General features: G+C 43.1%; 1 protein-coding gene across 11 annotated transcripts in view; it reads right to left on the bottom strand.

Moving 5' to 3' along the window:
• Positions 1-20,958, bottom strand: part of si:ch211-285f17.1 (sickle tail protein homolog) — a 157,916-nt gene that overhangs the window by 110,007 nt on the left and 26,951 nt on the right. For 7 of the 11 annotated variants that reach the window (XM_010899448.5, XM_010899450.5, XM_010899449.5 and 4 more), the window contains exon 1: positions 4,514-5,021. The exons of 1 other annotated variant lie outside the window; for it this stretch is intronic. In XM_010899448.5, coding sequence (XP_010897750.2) covers positions 4,514-4,850 — 337 coding nt within the window. In that variant the 5' untranslated portion in view covers positions 4,851-5,021. Of the gene's footprint in view, positions 1-4,513; positions 5,022-20,958 lie in introns of those variants that run through there. 3 more of the 11 variants (XM_010899458.5, XM_020041744.3, XM_020041745.3) reach the window with 1 other exon arrangement.

Raw genomic sequence — 20,958 nt, 5'->3', positions numbered from 1 at the left:
TTGAACACAGGTGTTTTTCATGCACTCACACTCAAACACACATTCTCAAACTGCATCCTAATTGTGATTTCTGATACTTTACAAGAGAAAAATAAGAGAAAGCCCTCCTCTCTTTCATGTACAGACAAATCCCCTGTTGAAACCACTGCCTATGCTATGATACACAAAAAAAAGGGAAAAAAAGAAAAGATCTCTCCCTACGAAGTTGACCGGTTAACCATGCTGCTATTGACTCCTCCGCCCTCACTCAAAGCTGACATTCCTGGTATAGGTGCATTTCTTATAGTCCACTCATACCAAAGAGCCGCCTTGAGGTCAACCACACTGGGGATCCAAGCACAAACTTGGTCATGAAACAGCTAGACAGGGAGAGGGACAGAGATAACAAGGGGAGAGGTGGAGAGAGAGTGGGTGAGAGAGGGAGAGAGGGAGAGACGGAGGGAGATAAGTGTGTGGGGGTTTGAAGATATAGAGATGGTGATTGATAATGCTGACTAGCAGTACCCCCCCCCCCTCTCCCCCAGTCTGTTATCAGTGCGTGTCTCAGAGCCTAAACCCTGCCAGATGTGTCATTAAAAAGGCCAGCTTAGCACACTGACATCTGGGACACTTCATAGTACACAAAATAGTACACTCCATAGTTCACTTTACAATTTACTCCGTAGTACACTCTACAGTTTACTCCATAGTTCAGTCCATAGTTCACTCCGTAGTTCACTCTACAGTTTACTCCATAGTTCACTCTACAATTTACTCCATAGCACATACACTCCATAATTCACTCCATATTTCACTATACAGTTTACTTTGTTGTACACTCCATAGTTCACTCTACTGTTCATACCATAGTTCACTCAGCAGTTAACTTTAGTGCACTCTACAGTCCATTCCATTGTTCACGCCACACTCTATAGTTCACTTTCATGGATCACAATACAGTTCACTCCATAGTTCACACTGCAGTTTACTCCAGAGTACATACACTCCATAGTTCATTCCATAGCACACTCCATTGTACACCCCATAGTTCACTCCTTCTTTCACTCCATAGTTCACTCTGTGGTACACAACATGGCCTTTTCCCACAGTAGCTGGTCAGAAGGTGAGTGGTAGTAAAAAAGCAAATGTGGATTGAACCCAGGTCTCCAGTGGAGAAGAGTTCATTGTACATTTCTATGCCATGTAAGCGCTGGATCACGGAACAGCAGGTTTGCGCCGAAGCAGAGGTCTTTAAGGGCAGAGACTTTTATTTAGTTCAGCTTCAGTCCGAGTCATTGCCCTGTGGCCTGCGTCAACTCTGAAGATTTACCAGATGCTAGAAATGTCACCTGTCACACTGTCTTAATGTCCGACCACAGCCATGCAACATGGACTCTACTCTGACCTACGTGCTTCGGTTGTAACCCCTACACAGTGCACTTCTCATCCTATATAGTACACTAAATAGGGGGTAGGGTGTGATTTGAAAAGTAGACATGAGCACGGCCTAAGACGCCAGTGAAGCTGCCATTTGACCTATGAAGCCCAGACAAAAAAGGGACCAAAGCCTAACCTTTGAACCTGTATCGGTAATATCCATTCGTAAAGGTTTACGAGGTAAAGCACACAGTTATCATGTGTCTTATTTGAGTCAAAATGGCTCAGAGGGTAAATACAGTTTCTACATCTAAGTCATTTAGCAGATGCCCTCATTAAGACTGAATGCTTCCATTTTCATTGTGTATTTCTGTTCTGGCCCCCATTGGAAAATCGTTGCAAACAGAACCGACTGAGCCACACGGGACTGGAACCTACTCCCAATTTGTGTCAGCTGAATGTACAGCCCCTGGACGGGATTCCTGTTTATAAAAACGTATTAGGTTACTTAATTCGATTACGACAACGCCTGTGTCATTGCGCATTTGTTTAGGGAAGATTGCAGAACCAATAAAGAGCCTTTCCGAAAGACAGCGAGTCAAGGGGGTCACGCGAACAACAAAAGACAGCGAAACAGCTTCACGGATGGAGCGTTCACAGGGCTGCTTTTACATTGCATGCCCCAGCAGGAAGTAAGGGGAGATTTCTGTCGTTGTCGTCATCATCACTCCGCCTCACATAGCGAACAAACATGAAGAGAGTAGCTCCTCCAAGCATCCATCTGCAACAATACACAGATCATGTATTCTGTTTCAAAGTCTTCAAGAAAGACGGTCTGTGTGTGGGAATGGCCTGGATGAAAGCAGTTCCTGTCTTAGAAATGACAGTGGGTACAAACGTGGTATGCCAGGTACAGAAAGAATGGCAGAGTGAGAAAGAGACGAAAGAGAAAAGTATTACCAGACAGAAAAAAGACTGAGGAACAGATGAAGACGGAGAAAGTGTGTGTGTTTTTGTGGGGTGGGGGGGGGTTCTGGGGACCTTATCTGGATTCTGAAATGCGATCTAAATAAACTAAAATAAGTGTGTGTTTGCGTGAAGTCATGTGTGTGGATGCAGGAACGGCAGGAGTCCTCTTGTCCGGAGTGGTGTGTTTGTGTGAAGAGGTCAGGGAGAGCACACAGAACCACAGGCTGGGAGACATCTGGTTTCCAGTACAGACCTGCCTCTCAAAACCCAGAACCTGACTTTCTGCTGCGGGGAGGGACAACTGGCACAAACACAGAGGGCTCCAGACCTGCACACTTCCCAGCATGCCCTGCTCACATTCCTGACCTCCTTCTGTCACCCGAAAGTTTGACTCACGGCCACACCTCCGTCCTCCCCGGCCCCCTGCCCCCCGCAGAAAGCCTGTCTTTGCCCGTCTCCCCTCCTCCCAAATTTCTCCAAGTTAGACGAGAGACACATACCTCAGACCTGACACCAGTGTGTGTGTGTATGTGTGTGTGCGTGTGTGTAATTGGTAGCAAACATGATTGACAAGGGGGCATATGCAGCGCCCGAATGTCTGTCATTTAAATAAACATGAGTGTTTACTGTTCCTCAACACCAGATACTCACCGAAAAACAGATTTAACCTTAAAAACATCAAAGCAATGACATGGGGGAAAAAACAGGTAGGGTTAGTGTGCCAATTCCCTAGTCCACTACTTTTGACCGGGGTGAGGCAACGTTCTGGGATACAGCCTGAAACTCCCAAACTGTGATTAATCCAAGCTGACTGGGGCGAGGGAATGTGATAATGGGGCCAAAAGTGAGTGATCAGACCCCCATCCCTTACCCTAATCCCCCCCCCCCCCCCCCACAGAGATGGCATTAGGAAAACAACAACATGACAGGGAATTCAGTCATGTGATCAGGTGAGGAATTCTTCTGACTCCCAGGCGTCCCCCGGGGCAGGAAGCAGACGGTTAATCCGGCCAAGAGCTGTCATTCATAATACCCGTGACATGATCTTCCGCTACTCAATTTTCTGACACACAAAAAAACTAAAAACAAAGGAGACTAAACTCTTTTAAACCCTGCTACAATTGTTTTGCTTGGTAAATTAACAAATGGAACTAAATGCATTTGTTTCCAACATTAGGTCCGTTTACCTCACGAAACAGGAAATACATTCTGCTACAGGATCCCCTTGAACATCAAACTACATGACAACAATTATATCCTGGGCCCGACACTGTACATCAGTCTTTCTGGACCCCCAGAGAGTGGTTACTGCCTTGGAAACAGCTAACGGTAATTCCAATAAGAAACAAAAAGCAAGTCTGATTAAAGCACAAGCCAGGAAACAGCCCTGATAGGTCTAATCCACATCACACCAACACAATTCAGACCAATACCCACACACACCAAACTGATAACACACTAATCCTGTTTACTTATGTAGCAGATCACATTAGTAATCCCACTGGGCCAAACAAACCCATACACTGAGTAGCATGTGAATAAGAAAATCTTGGTGGCTAACAGTCTTGTGGTTAACAGGATCGTTGCTAGCAGCCATGGCAGCCGCCTTGGTGACTAACAGACTTGTAGCTAACCACCTCAGTGGTTAACTGCCTTCGTGGCTGACAGCCTTCACGGCTAACAGCCTTCATGGCTAACAGCCTCTGTGTCTAACAGCCTTTGTGGCAAACAGCCTTTGTGGCAAACAGCCTTTGTGGCAAACAGCCTCATAGCTAACAGCCTCATAGCTAACAGCCTCTGTGGTTTACCACCTCCTTGCTCTACCATTTCTGTGGCTTTCCACCTTGGTGCCTTACATCGGACTAATGAAACTACACCAGTCCTCATTCAATGTAACAGCAACAACTACTAGCCTATTCCACAAAGCACATTGTATACAATGAGACAACAGGACGTCTTTACCAGCGAAAAGTCAAAACAGACTAGAAGAGATGTCTGTTTAAGCACACCGCCACATGAATGTCTCTGTGTGTTAGACTGAGGCCGCAGAGGTTGTTGATTCTGCTAGTCACAAGCCCTTGGGGCCAGCAGTTGCTATGAAACACACAACACTGTCCACAGTTTAAAACTAATGGGTCTACACCAGGGCAACAGTGGAAAAACTACACGAGTGTCGTCAAGTACTCACTTTGCATAGTGCCCTGTGGGAGGGCTGAAGCTTTAGGCGGGCTGATTCTGCGCCTGGGTTGGGCCACCATGTCCTCAGTCAGTGACTGGCTTTGATTGTCCTGGCTCTGGGACTCAGTATGAGTCGGCTGTTTGACTGCCGGCTGCTGTTCAGGTGGGCCGGCCATAGCCAGGGCCCTCTGCTTGGCTGGGGTCCCATCGCTGCCGGCCCTCATCAGTTTCTCGCCTACGCTCACCACCCTGGCACGGGCCCCTCCGGGAGCCTCCTTGCGGGGGGACGGCAGTTTGGAACCAGCGCCGGCCGAGGAGGGCCGAGCCAGTCGCGAAGCTTTTGACATCCTGGTGGAGGTCAGCGGGAGCCCGGGTCACCTGGTCTCTCAGTCTCGGTCAGCTCCAGGTCTGTGTCGTAGGAAAAAGGGCCGATTATTCCAGGTCTCAGGGCACCTCAGGCTGTGTGTCTTCCACTGAGCTCTGCGAGTCCTGACTGGAGCAGGTAGGCTGGGCAACGGGAGGAAGGAGGGCACTTGTGGGAAGGCAAGAGGGGGGAGGAGGAGGAGAGGGGGGTGTGGGGGGGGGCGTGACGAGAAAACGGCTCCCTGGAAGGCACGCTCTTCTCCTGGCCGGGGGCCCCCTGGGTTCACCCTACAAAGCAAACAGCGCTGTGTGTGGGTGTGCTGGTGCGCGCGTGTGCTCGTTTGCTTGAACCCGGGGATTGGGAGTAGGTGCCGGGCCAAACGCAGTCAAGCAGTGGTGTCAGCGCATTCCAGCCATCGAGTCCGCTCTCTCCCTCTCGATCGCCCGCTCTCACGCTCCTCTTCCCATCCTCACCTTTTCTTCAGTCGGTCATGCTGTCACTGACTCTCAATACAGTTCCAGATCGGAAGGCGGCTTTCTTCTCCCCCTTTCTCCTTCTCCCTGCAGTAGTTCTCTCCGCTGTTCTCCCGAAAACTCCAGATTTCGCTCCTCTTGTCTTTCTTTTCCGTTTCCTCTTTTTAGCTCTTCCAGTGCTTTGCTGATGCTTGGCGCGGAACTGTTGGACTGAACACCCGGCGAGAGAGACAGAGCGAGGGAGGGAGGACTAGAGAGCCCGAGCAAAAGAGCACGAGAGAGAAAGAGAGAGAGGATTTGTGATCTCTGGTCCTCAGGTGCAGCAGCTGAAGCAGTTCCAGATGTGTGTCAGTCGCTTCACGTCACCGCTCAGCCGACGAGCGCGCGCACACATACACGCACACTCAGCGGCTCGCATTCCTGCCGATTCACCTCAAACTCACATCGCTCTTTCTCCTCTTTCTCTCTCTGTCCTTCCCTCTTTCAAACTGTCCCTGAGCTCAGTTTTACTCCTCTTCAACCGTGTGAAAAGATGATGTCCTGACACTGGAAGTAGCCGGAAGAAAAACACACAAACGCACACATTCTCACACACACTCTAAAACGCGTCCACAGTGACTCCACCATCTGAGGAATTTACAGTGAATTAACGGGTACAGAGGGAAGGAGGATTACATGTAGAACGCAGCATGCTAGCCTGCACAGTGTGTGTGTGTGTGTGTGTGTGTGTGTGTGTGTGCGGTGGCCCTGATAGGCTGGCAAACAGAGTTTTAGATGAAGCTAGAGAGAGAGAAAGACAAGGAGAGAGATTGAGGCAAAGAGAGAAAATTCAGGCTCGGTAGGAGAATACAAAAAAACACAAAAGGAGTAGAAACAGAGGAGCATTCTCTTGCCACTCTCCGCACGCCTCTGAGCCAAGACTGAATGTTCTGTACACCCAGCTCATCATAAGACACTGAGCACTCACCTCTCTCCTGAGGTAAGATCGGCCTGGCCCCCAAATGGCACCCTATTCCCTACATAGTGCACAACTTCTGACCAAAGCCCATTGAGATGAGGGTACAAAAGGTGGTGACAGTGACAGTGGAGACTGAACCATAAGTCATTCAGTTTGGGTACGAACCAAAGTGCTGACAGCCCAGGGTTCACGTTGTCTTCATTCCAACGACTTCATCTCCAATAGAAAGAAAATCACTGGCCAGCATTTCCAGAACTGAAATATAAATATTTTATAGAAATATATTTTTGTTGTGTGGAACACTATGGTCATTTACCGGTAACAAATGCAGTAATGGCATTGGCCTGCTCATCTCTGTCTAGACCGATGATTGGCCTGATCATCTGCCAGTACATGCTCCTCAGGAGTATGACATCATACTCTATGGCCTTTTTTTTTGGCTTCTGTTGAACATACAAGTTGGTAGGTTTTTGGAAATATTTAGGTTTCACCAAATTAGGTTTTGGTCCCTAATATGAAAACAAAAAGAGCCAAAAACATTATTTCGATATGAGTTCACAGAATTGTTCGTTTAAAAAATATACACTAATCATCACAGTATAACACCAAGACAAATTTCAGGGATATCAATCTGTCCAGTTAGGAAGCATAAGCGATTGTGATTCGATGTTACATGTTTTGGTGCAAATGAAAGTGACAACAGTGGCAAAAGCAAGACAACCTCCCAAAAGGGAATGCTCTCTCCTTATCCTTCCTGACTGATTCTTCTCTAGTTTTGCATTTTGCTAGTGTCCTTGTCAAGACAGATAGCATGAGTTGGTACCTGCTAGCCAACAGTATCCTGACTGCTGTTAGGTACCGGGATGAAACCTATCGTCAGTCTGGTGAAGTGGGCCCTGGGTTCCTCCTGGTGCAGGACAATGTCCGGCCTCATATGGTCAGAGTGTGTAGGCAGTTCCTGGATGAGGAAGACATTGACGTCCTCTGGGAACGCTTCTGTTCCTCACTCAAAATATACCTTTTCACATTTTTTGGAAAGGAATGTCTCTTAATTTTTTTCGTAGCTGTGTTTACATATATTCACAGTTTCATACCACTGCCATTGTGTCACAATATAATGATAAATGTTTAGTAAATTCACCAAAGTTTTGACTTTTGTCACTGTCAAGCAGCATATAGCACCTTTTTCAGTTTCAATACAATGAACCACTTTGCACTCCAAGTTTACATTGAAAAAAAGACTCATTATGCAAACAATATGCATACATTTTAACACAGTATCATGAATGTCATTCCTCAAAGAAACGACTAGAAAACATACTAATCACATGACAAGAAACAATTCAAATATGGAAATATATCAGTTAGATGTAAATGCTAAATTCATATTACCAACTATAATTTTGTTGTTTATGGAAATATATTTACATGTATTTAAGACATTTTAAAACATATTTGAAAACGGCTAAAATTGAATATGTAAATATATGTATGAAATACATGGCCATACATTAGTAATACATATTATACATATATTAGCATATATTTAAAAAAGAAAAGGAAAAAAAAAATATATATATATATATACACAAACATTTTTATTTTGTATTTCCCCCCCTCAAAGCTTTGTTTGTTTTTCAATTGAATTATTATAGGTCACATTAAAGGTGGAAAAAGTTCTGACATTGTTTTTCTTTGTCTCATTCTTTTACATCACAAGAACCTGGCATTTTAACAGGGGTGTGTATACTTATTATATCTACTGTGTATATATACAGGTGCTGGTCATAAAATTAAAAGTAGGCAACACAATCATGGGGAAGACTGCTGACTTGACAGGTGTTCAAAAGATGACCATTGACACCTTGCACAAGGGGGGCAAGACACAAAAGGTCATAGCTAAAGAGGCTGGCTGTTCACAGAGCTCTGTGTCCAAGCACATTAATAGAGAGGTGAAGGGAAGGAAAAGATGTGGTAGAAAAAAAGAGTACAAGCAATAGGGATAACCGCACCCTGGAGAGGATTGTGAAACAAAAGCCATTCACAAATGTGGGGGAGATTCACAAAGAGTGGACTGCAGCTGGACTCAGTGCTTCAAGAACCACCACGCACAGAAGTATGCAAGACATGGGTTTCAGCTGTCTCATTCTTTGTGTCAAGCCACTCTTGAACAAGACACAGCATCAGAAGCGTCTCGTCCTGGCAAAAGAAAAAAAAGACTGGACTGCTGCTGAGTTATGTTCTCTGATTAAAGTAAATTTAGCATTTCCTTTGAAAATCAAGGTCCCAGAGTCTGGAGGAAGAGAGAAGAGGCACATAATCCACGTTGCTTGAAGTCCAGTGTAAAGTTTCCACAGTCAGTGATGATTTGGGGAGCCATGTCATCTGCTGGTGTTGGTCCACTGTGTTTTCTGAGGTCCAAGGTCAACGCAGCCGTCTAACCAGGAAGTTTTAGAGCACTTCATGCTTCCTGCTGCTGATCAACTTTATAGAGATGCAGATTTCATTTTCCAACAGGACTTGGCCCCTGCACACAGTGCCAAAGCTACTAGTACCTGGTTTAAGGACCATGGTATCCCTGTTCTTAATTGGCCAGCAAACTCGCCTGACCTTAACCCTATAGAAAATCTGTGGGGTATTGTGAAGAGGAAGATGCGATATGCCAGACCCAACAAAGCAGAATAGCTGAAGGCCACTATCAGAGCAACCTGGGCTCTCATAACACTTGAGCAGTGCCACAGACTGATCGACTCCATGCCACGCCGCATTGCTGCAGTAATTCAGGTAAAAGGAGCCCCAACTAAGTATTGAGTGCTGTACATGCTCATACTTTTCATGTTCATACTTTTCAGTTGGCCAACAGTTCTAAAAATCTTTTTTTTGTATTGGTCTTAAGTAATATTCAAATTTTCTGAGATACTGAATTTGGGATTTTCATTAGTTGTCAGTTATAATCATCACAATTAAAAGAAATAAACATTTGAAATATATCAATCTGTGTGTAATGAATGAATATAATATACAGTATTATAAAAAGTTTCACTTTTGGAATGGAATTACTGAAATAAATCAAATTTTATGACCAGCACCTGTATATATATACAGAGGGGAGAACAAGTATTTCATACACTAACACTTTTGCAGGTTTTCCTACTCACAAAGCATGTAGAGGTCTGTCATTTTTATCATAGGTACTCTTCAACTGTGAGAGACGGAATCTAAAACAAAAATCCAGAAAATCCCATTGTATGATTGTTTATAATTAATTTGCATTTTATTGCATGACATAGGTATTTGATCACCTACTAACCAGTAAGAATTCCGGCTCTCACAGACCTGTTAGTTTTTCTTTAAGAAGCCCTCCTGTTCTCCACTCATTAACTGTATTAACACAATGGCCAGGACCAGAGAGCTGTGTAAGGACATCAGGGATAAAATTGTAGACCTGCACAAGGCTGGGATGGGCTACAGGACAATAGGCAAGCAGCTTGGTGAGAAGGCAACAATTATTAGAAAATGGAAGAAGTTCAAGATGACGGTCTTGGGCAGTCTGGGGCTCCATGCAAGGCATCAGTGATCATGAGGAAGGTGAGGGATCAGCCCAGAACTACACGGCAGGACCTGGTCAATGACCTGAAGAGAGCGGGGACCACAGTCTCAAAGAAAACCATTAGTAACACAATACGCAAGGTGCCGCTGCTCAAGCCAGCGCATGTCCAGAGGAGGAATGGGAGAAGGTCATGTGGTCTGATGAGACACAAATTGGGCTTTTTGGTCTTAACTCCACTTGCCGTGTTTGGAGGAAGAAGAAGGATGAGTAAGAAGCATTGAAGATGGGTCGTGGCTGGGTCTTCCAGCATGACAACGACCCGAAACACACAGCCAGGGCAACTAAGGAGTGGCTCCGTAAGAAGCATCTCAAGGTCTTGGAGTGGCCTGTTTGGAGGAGTGGGCCAAAATCCCTGCTGCAGTGTGTGCAAACCTGGTCAAGAACTACAGGAAACGTATGATCTCTGTAATTGCAAACCAAGGTTTCTGTACCAAATATTGAGTTCTGCTTTTCTGATGTATCAAATACTTATGTCTGGCAATAAAATGACAATACAATGTGATTTTCTGGATTTTTGTTTTAGATTCCGTCACTCACAGTTGAAGAGTACCTATGATAAAAATGACAGACTTCTACATACTTTGTAAGTGGGAAAACCTGCAAAATCGGCAGTGTATCAAATACTTGTTCTCCCCACTGTATATATATGGGCACATATAAAAAATATGTTTTCTAAATATATGTCAATATATAATACTTCCATGTGCGATTGACTGTTCTTACGTCATTTTGTTCTCAACGAATTACACAATGTACAGTAAAGATTTTGATCTTGAATATATTTCCTTCATTGAGACCTGGTTTGTGATTTAAGTGTTCCCTAAATTTTTTGAGCAGTGTATATTCACTGGCCAGTTACGAATTTGGAGACTTAGCTAACATTTCAAAGCTTGCCACTCCTTGCCATTTCCAAAGAGACTGGCATGTTGTCCATCTCAATATTTAATATTTAGCCAGATTTATGACACAGTTGCTCATTTGTGCCTGGGAACAACATTCAGATTTTCCTTGACAACATGTGGAGCCTCGGAAATAAAATTTGGTTTCTAAACAAAACAAAAACAAACATTCAGCTGTTGGCTACGCAAATACTTTTTCTTGTTGGAAATGCAGTTAATAATTTCAGTTTCAGTACCCAAACACGAGCTAGTAACTTTTGATTCTATTGTCAGACAGGTTTTGTCTGATCAATTAAAAAAGATTGTTAACCAACTGGATTCCGACCGTGGAAAGAAAATAGTTCTTCAGCTGCCTAATCAATTGTGATTGGAGGATAGTGTTGCCAGGGTTAACCAATCATAATGAAACCACTGTTCTCCTCTAGCTCATTAATGAAAGTAAGACCAGTCTCATTGGCACATGACACTGAGTACCAGCAGGGAATGTATGCTGGACTAGACAAACTAGACTGGTAAGGCTTGCAAATGACCGACCGTGACAGAATCCCCAGGGGATACACACAAACACAGAGAAACAAACACCTCATTCACACAGTTGGCCTCACATCGCCACGAACCAAGGTCATGCCAAAACACGTGAAGCAGCCGGTGACATGAAACAGAGTTGACAGGCTACAGATCCGTACTATGATACATGCGCTCAGCATGTAGCCTTTGGCTAGCATGTGAGGGAGACGTGTGAGTGTTTCGTACAGTAGTATTGACTGTGTGTCGTGGCATGCTGAGAGACTTAACGCCACAGAGAGGATTATGGTGAGCACAGGACCAACAGAGTCATGAACACAACAAGCTACGAGAGGACGAAAGAGCCGTCACCCCAAGCCAAAGGGATGTGCCGCTGGAACTGTTTCCACTAGAGACAGTGGGGGGAATGTGAATTCAGTGTACAATTGTAAGACAACCAGCAGTGATAGAACCTTTATCACAGTTTGTGCCCATGAAGGTACGTTGGGTCAATGTCAGTTATGGTCTGCAGTGTGCTGCTTTATAAAAATTACAATTGTTTCATGCTTTAATGTATAGAAGCAATGGGGAAAGACTGAGACTAATGTTTCTGCAGAAAGAGCGATGGTAGAGAAACAAACCCATACTGCAGAAGGTCATGTGCACTCCAGGCAGCAGTGTAGACCGCCGGACCTCCTCAGGCCACAAGTACTGTGTGATTTCTATTGGAATCCAGCCAAAGGGAGGATATCCTGCAATTTGAACTTACAATCACCCACTGCAACCTGCACTGAGAATGACTACCGGGCTAAAGAAGATTTATCATGGAGACTTTCTAAACTATACTGGAGCAGCCTTCTCATAAAACTGGTGCAACGACACCAAACACTAAAAGATTGGTATTTTTTAAAAGAGAAAAAAATAAAAATATATATATCTCTGTGCGGTATAGGATGATTTATTTTGCTAGATTTATTTAATTTTTTTAAATCAGCAAAATAACAGGCATTCTTACAGAATAAGATTATTTAACCAATATAAATGCAAAACACCTTTATGTAACAATTCCTAAAATCAACGAATGGGGGTGGATTTTAGTAGTTTGAAGCAGACACCACTTTTTTCTGAACAAGCATCTTTTAATTAATTTCACTTGGCTGCAGTTAGTTGATTCAACTTACAATTGTAAGGCAACCAGCTGCAACATGATTGTGAGTTTGCACAACATTTAGACACACAATCACTTAACCTACGTAGTATTGCCTTACAACATGAATTATTTAATTTTTTTAACTTCAAAAAAGCTTTGTCGAGTGATTAAGAAAGTAACATTTCTTGTCCATCTAAGGTAGATCAAGAGATTAATGTGGATTTAACATGTTTTTATACGTTCTACGATGGGTTTTGTAGTGAAAATACACTTTAGCTCATTTTCACATCCTTAAGTCCAGCCAACTCAGAGAATTACTCTCAATAAGAAAATGGTAAAAACTTTTAAAAACTGTATTTTTCCCTTCATCAAAAGTGTTGGTTAAACACAAAGCCCAAAGCCCATGCAGAGCATAATGGAAATATGTCCATATGCTTGTATTACGCAATACTGTTAAAGTCGTTCTTATTAAGATAGTGAAGAAAAGCGCACACGCACACACACACACAAATAAAACACTGTTGCAACATAGTCACTGATTTAAGTCCCCCAATCCCAGCCGCCCCAGCGCCCCGCCAGCTTAAGACTGTTAAGACCATTACGCCAGCTGGACCTGAAAGACCAATCAACTTATGGATATCAAATAATCATATCAACACATATCAGCGGAATGGGTTTAGAGGGGAAGTCAAGCACACTGACCTATATAATGGACAGATTCCTGGTGTCTCACGCGAACCTCTGACGTTCCCAGAGGGCCTCAGGGGTCTTCCATCCAGCCCCTTATTCACTACACAGGGCACTACTTTTCACCAGGGTCGGAAGGGAAACCTGCATGGCTTTTGATCAAATGTAGTGCACTAAACATAGAAAAGGGTGTCTTTTGGGACAATTTCACAGTCTGTTGTATTGTGACGATTCCATTGAAATTTTCGGCTCCCGGTTTTACAGTAGGTCATTGGAAAGGAATGGATACAGCGCAGAGATCCAGCCACATTTTTCTGGGCATGCTATAGAGGTATGTGTTACGTAATGTTTGCACTCACTCCTGAATCTTTCCAGCAGACTCGATCGAGAAAGGCTATCAAATGTCTGTCCATAAACGATGTGACGATTTAATCCACTGATGTTCTATTCAATTCCGGTTAACATACACATTCATCTTTTTTCCTAGATTATTTAGCGATTTCACATCGGAGTTGAAAGACTATACAGCGTTCCACAAATGAAAATGGAAAATGATTTGATGACAATGAAGGTGCCTTTAAATGTTACTGTGCAGAAAAGCGGATTTACCAAGTTTTTCGAGACATGAAAACAAAAAAGCACTGCTGTAAAGGCAGAATCCGTCTGGGAGCTACCCAATTTGAATTGGAGACTTTTCATTCAGTCTGATGGAAGTTGTTACACACACACACACACAGAGATACAGTACACAGGCATACACACAAACACGCACAAAGATGGATGAAAACCGTTAGTTATTTTTAGGATGTAATTGCTTTGGGCATTGGTTCAATGCATCCTATAAAAGTGAGCCTGTGTTTATGTTTGAACCTATATTTATAGATGGTACAGCAGAGTTTGTGTACTATGTCGTAGCCAAAGGCATGACACTGCTGTTATTAACATTATTTTCTCCATAAAACTTGTTTTTAAATCTAAAGTTTATCACAACAATCATCCAAAATGATTCTCCTTTATTCATTGCGAAAAATCCATTATATTCCTCACGTTCCCATATGGAGGTCTGCATCCCAAAACGACCCCCAATCTCTACTGAGCGCACTACTTCACGCCGCGCCCCATACAGCAAATAGGATGCCATTTGGGACAGAGCCGTGGATACAGATTGGCTAGCCAGAATGAGGTCACACGGACAGCGCAGAGATGGCCCTGCCGTTCGCCTTAGCTCGTGCGTGTGTAAAACCCCGTCCGCCTGCCTGAATGTCTCTTGACGGAGCCAGGAAATGAGTCTACCTGGATGAGGCAGGGGGTGGAGAGTTTGGGGGAAGTAGGGCTACAGAGGTACCCAAAGGTCAAAAATCCCAAACGTGCGGCGGAGGTGATATGACAAGGTGGTGGTGGTGGGGGGGGGGGGGTGGTTTACTCATTGACTTTCTGGGACTAGACTCTGGAGACACAAAGCCAGAAGGGGGATGGAGGGAGTTGTTTAGGAAGGTATGAGTGCTTCTGTGGTATTTGTGTAATAAACTTGGCCGTCCCCTCTCTAGACTGTAATTAGAAGCAGGACTGGGGCAGATGGATGTTAACTGGTTCTATAGGAACTAAGCTAAAAGGCCAGCCTGGTCTCTTTTACGGTCGTACTCTGAGGAAAGGACAGTTTTATCAAAGTTGTGATGCCAAGGGGCTACTGTTGATACAGTATTTATTGTTGTGAAGCTCGGAAATATCTGAAAGACAATGTGTGACACTGGGATACAACAACAAAAAATGTCCACAAAGTCCACAAGAAAGTTGGCTTTTAGCCAGGTTTAATAAATTCCACAAATAAGTTATCTATTAACTAAGTCGGAGTGGTCAATGAAGATAACGTCTTGAGTCAGATTACCTACACCAGGAGGCATTTTCTGTAATGATCCATCAGGACATTTTTATGGGGTTTTCCAAAACACACAAAGGTATACTTAACATTGCAGCTTTAAATTATAGTACCGACATTTCACAAGACGCAGAAGTTCAAACTGGATGAACTGGAGAACAACATGGCACTGAAGGACACCAACCGTCCAAGTGATTGGAGCCTGGTTAAAGTTGAAGGAGACGGGTGTGTGAGGTGTAGATGTGTATTTGCAGAGTGCAGGGAGATGAGGTCAGATGGGGTGCTGGCCCTCTCTAGAGGAACTGTGGGAGACTGTATTGTGTGTTTTCACAGCCCTAGGGGTGTGATTTTCTCACATTACAGAGCAGAGTTACCCTAGCCCAGACAAAACCATGCGTCACACTGGAATACAACACACCCCCCTCCACCGCTTCCACCGAGTCAGACACAAAGTGAACATAGCGTGCACACGCAGGCACACAGACACACGCACGCAAATCTGCTTTTGACCACCTTATTATGCTTTCCGTCAAATAAAATCGTTTTCAGCAGCTCGGATTTCTATGAGGCTTCCGGATGTCTGGAAGCTACAGTAAAAGCTGAATTTACAGTAATATTTCATTTGACTTCAAAATACATTAAAATAAAATATTAACATAATCAGACTCTGACGCTCTCTGTATCTGAAAAAGATGGAAGACAGTTTGTCTGCAGTCCAAACAGCACACTGTTCCCTATTAAACGCACTTCTTCTGACCCAATAGGGTGCCATTGAAGGGTCAGTCTAGAGGATGAATTGGGTCTCCAGACAGTCAGAGACTGGTGATGTTAACACGGTCACTCCTCCTGAACTCAATTAAGTGCAGCAACTAGTTGTTAAGGACAGCCCAGGGTGGCAGTATAAAGAGAGTAGTCCCAGAATGAATCTCTGAGGGACGCCTCGTGTGACACTAGCAAGGATGGAATCGCCAAGTGTCACAAATTATCACTAGACTACCCTGTTTGATCATGACAGGGACAATGCTGGCAGGCAGCGTTCACACCTCATTCACAGTACTAAATAGAAAATGGTCAAGCTCAAAACATGTCAATAGTTGAAGTGCTAAACAATGTTTACACCAAAAGGCCCAGTGCAGTCAAAAATGATGATTTCCCTGAAGCCTGTTCAGGTGGAATTGTACCTTCAAAGAGTATTGCCACAACAGCAGGCTGTAAATTGACCAACAGACTAAGAAGAAAGAGTTATCTTACTTCTCTGCCATTAAAGCAAGTTCTCAGTTTTCCCCTCCCCACTTAGACCAATCCCAGACATTCCTAGACAAATTCTTACTTGAAAAAATGATATCTTCTCAACAAAGAGCATCGTTTCCTTTTGACATTTTCTATATAAATAAACATAATTCTTTGTTTCCCAGCAATGATTTAATATTGAAAGAAAAACTGCTACACGCAGGATTTCAAATCCCCCTTAAAAAAGTTTCTAGAACAATTTGTTTGATCTGAACAGCCCAGTTTTTGGACTTTGCATGAGATAGGCTGAAGTATCAAGACTCAACAAATCTTTAGCTCAAGTCTTGCAATGATTAAGATCCATTTAGCCAATCAGAGAACTGTGAGTTAACAGCTAATATTCTGTGTTCAGCCAAGCAGCTTGCTTGCCAAGGAGGGAGCAGGCTAGCAATTTTCAGCACATAGCTAGACAGCTTGCTCATCAGTCACAAAGTGTGACCTACTAATGGTGGATGCATTTCATGAGACTTCCTCGCTACAACACTTCACACCGACAAAGTTTGCAACACCTTCATTTCTAAGTTTAAGCATGTTTTAAAAAGGCACAGTTACCACAGTTGAATATATTTTAACCCTTTTTCACCTTGTTGGGTCTGAAATTCAATCAATTAACCTTTCAGTTACTGATCCAACACTTTAACTCAGCTGGATAAGAGATACCAGCAGCATCTCAACCTCTTGATCTGAATGTGGTATCTTTAGTCTGCTGTGACATAAAACAACTTTCTACAACTACAGTGGGGAGAACAAGTATTTGATGCACTGCCGATTTTGCAGGTTTTCCCACTTACAAAGCATGTACAAGTCTGTAATTTTATCATAGGTATTCTTCCACTGTGAGTGACGGAATCCAGAAATCCAGAAAATCACAGTAATTAAGTATTAATAAGCATTTTATTGCATGACATAAGTATTTGATACATCAGAAAAGCAGAACTAAATATTTGGTACAGAAACCTTGGTTTGCAATTACAGAGATCATACGTTTCCTGTAGTTCTTGACCAGGTTTGCACACACTGCAGCAGGGATTTTGGCCCACTCCTCCAAACAGACCTTCTCCAGATCCTTCAGGTCTCGGGCTGTCGCTGGGCAATATGGACTTGCAGCTCCCTCCAAAGATATTCTATTGGGTTCATGTCTGGAGACTGGCTAGGCCACTCCAGGACCTTGAGATGCTTCTTACGGAGCCACTCCTTAGTTGCCCTGGCTGTGTGTTTCGGGTTGTTGTCATGCTGGAAGACTCAGCCACGACCCATCTTCAATGCTCTTACTGAGGGAAGGATGTTGTTGGCCAAGATCTCGCGATACATGGCCCCATCCATCCTCCCCTCTATACTGTGCAGTCGTCCTGTCCCCTTTGCAGAAAAGCATCCCCAAAGAATGATGTTTCCACCTCCATGCTTCACGGTTGGGATGGTGTTCTTGGGGTTGTACTCATCCTTCTTCTTCCTCCAAACACGGCGACTGGAGTTTAGACCAAAAAGCTCTATTTTTGTCTCATCAGACCACATAACCTTCTCCCATTCATCCTCTGGATCATCCAGATGGTCATTGGCAAACTTCAGACGGGCCTGGACATGCGCTGGCTTGAGCAGGGGGACCTTTACTCCATGACGGCATAATGTGTTACTAATGGTTTTCTTTGAGACTGTGGTCCCAGCTCTCTTTAGGTCATTGACCAGGTCCTGCCTTGTAGTTCTGGGCTGATTCCTCACTTTCCTCATGATCAATGATGCCCCACGAGGTGAGATCTTGCATTGAGCCCCAGACTGAGGGAGATTGACCGTCATCTTGAACTTCTTCCATTTTCTAATAATTGTGGCAACAGTTGTTGCCTTCTCACCAAGCTGCTTGCCTATTGTCCTGTAGCCCATCCCAGCATTCTTACTGGTTGGTAGGTGAACAAATACTTATGTCATGCAATAAAATGCAAATTAATTATTTAAAAATCATACAATGTGATTTTCTGGATTTTTGTTTTAGATTCCGTCTCTCACAGTTGAAGTGTACCTATGATAAAAATGACAGACCTCTACATGCTTTGTAAGTGGGAAAACCTGCAAAATCGGCAGTGTATCAAATACTTTTCTCCCCACTGTATTACAACAGCTAGTCAAGATGTACAGTATTTTCGTTTAAAATGCTGTAGTTTTCTTAGCACGTCTCCATTGAGCTTGATTGTGGGACTATATTTTTACTAATCCACAGTTACGTCCGGAAATATTTGCACACTGACAAAATGTTCATAATTTTGGCTCTGTGGGCCACCACAATGGATTTGAAATGAAACAACCAAGATCCAAGGTGTTGACCAAAAATATTGTATGAAACTTTTAGAAATTGCAACCATTTTCATACACAATCCCCTTATTTCAGGGGCTCATGTTTAATTGGACAAATTAACAAAATCATTAATGTTCATTTTTGCCGGACTGCGTAAGCAGAGTCGGCCAAGAAGAGCAAATGTCTCTTACTGAGTGAGTGTAGTAAGTGAGTGAGTCACTGACTGACTGACTGACTGACCCTAAATAGCGTACTTGTTTGAAAAGCAGACTTGTGAACTATAGATCCCGAGTTCATATCTCCTCGCAGACGAAGCGAAGTATGCATTATGACTTATTCTGTATAGATGAAAACTTTGCTCGCTAAATCCGTTAATATCTGCATTATATTAAGCCTGAAATAAAACAGTTTACTGTTATATTGCAACTGTTTCTGGTGGATTTTCGAAATACGCATCCATGCATGCGTTTTGGATCAGGATAGACAAACCCATTTGCTGGCTTAACATAGAGTAGTTACGTTATGGTAAGCCTTTACTGAAACTGTATACGGTTATATTGCGACTAATTCCTAAACCTTTCCTCCAATTTGGATGTGAATACCTCAAATTAAAGCTGAGAGACTGCACTTTAAGCTAATATTCATAATTTAACTGTAACTTGAATATATTTGGTAATCAGACAAAATAACAAATATTCTGTCAGTGTCCAATTATTTCCGGACCTAACTGTATGTCTTTGAAACCAGCCCTTAAGCTTGACTTTGATGTGACCTAGCGTGTTCCAGCGGTCCGAGCCACCACCCCTGGAAAACACATAATGCTTAATAGTTTTACACTTGAGGTTGGTTTCGCAGACACAGATTAGGCCTAGTCTAAAGAAATCTAGTTCAGTAGAGTTCTCCATTGGCCTTGATTGATTTGTTCCAGACTATGCTTAATCTTTGTCTGCAAAACAGGCCCTTAAGTTTTACTTTAAAAACACTGTTTACACCTAAATGCAAATAAATTGCATGGTAATTCTACTTGAAACATTACTGTTTCTACAGTAATGGCCATCTGAATCTAAACTGGAGGTTGCTGATGTAAGATGTTGTTGTTGTTAGTTGAAGTGATATATCAGGCAAGATGTTGTTGTTGTTAGTTGAAGTGAATTATCAGGTTCGTTAAGAGGACAGTAAAATACCACAGCCCTCTAGGAATAGCCCGTCCCAAATGCCATACTATTCCTATCTTGCTGATTGTGATACAAACCTTAGCACTGACTTTATATCTTCCCCAAATATAAGTTCAAAGTTGAAATGTTGCTTGAAATGTCTATACATTATGTATCAAAAGCTAGGATTTATTTTTAAATAGTAAAACATAATTTTTTTCCCAAACGCATTGAAAGTACAGTAATAAGGCATCCTTGACAAAGGCAAGGGGGATCACGTCTTCATTGGGTCTCTTACCACACCTGAGGTCAATTACTACTTAAACTTAGTTAAAAAACTTAGCTGACTTGGCTAGTTGGTCAATATCCATATGTGTCTCTCCAGGCAGTCTGAAGTGCATTGATAAGAGCTACTCGGACCAAATGATAGGAGACCCTTGACTCCTTTAAAACAGGACCTCACGCTATATGAAGACATACTTTTAACTGCAGTGTGAATCAATGCCACTGTCCTAAAATCTATTTTTATTATTCCTCAGAGATAATTCTATATATTGAAAATTGCTTCACAAATAAATTTAAAATTATACATTAATAAAAGTTGAGTTTAAATAGTATTTGAACCCAGGTCTGCTGTTTTTACCAAACTGTCTTCTAAAAGCCTACAGTCTCGGTATGATATTGTGGATATGACAGGCTGTCCAGCAGACAATTTCAATGGCCTGTCTCTGGGGCCCCCTGGTGGCCGTAACGCATATTCCTGTCAAGGCCTGTGAAAGCATTCCACCTTCTTAAAACCATAGAAGAAATAAAGACATTGTTCAATACGAGTATTTGCCTTTACTTTTGCCCTTTTAGCCCCTGTTGTTCTGCACAATGGGAGTAAATGCATACATTTATACCTTCTGGAAAAAGGGAGTCACTATAAGTTAAATGACGCATTGATTTTCTTCAGGGGCTTCAGGAGAGTGAAATGGGAGTCTTGTCTGCTATTTTGTCTTCTAGCGGAACAGTATGTCTGCATGCTTTATCACTGGTTAATTGCCGTGTTCATAGTGGACTGACGTAGCTGAACATAAACACTGGGCCTGTGAACTGTAAGGCATCTAAGGAGTAAAGAGAGTGCGAGAGAGAGCGAGAACCGCAGCACGTTCACAGCCGATGTAAATAACAGAATCTGTCAGTCTCTTAGTGGCTTATTGATTT

The sequence above is a fragment of the Esox lucius genome, chromosome 21 (genome assembly GCF_011004845.1).
Source record: "Esox lucius isolate fEsoLuc1 chromosome 21, fEsoLuc1.pri, whole genome shotgun sequence".
NCBI classification, from domain to species: domain Eukaryota; kingdom Metazoa; phylum Chordata; class Actinopteri; order Esociformes; family Esocidae; genus Esox; species Esox lucius.
Note: the sequence above shows the minus strand (reverse complement) of the source record. Positions and strands in the feature narration are given on the sequence as shown.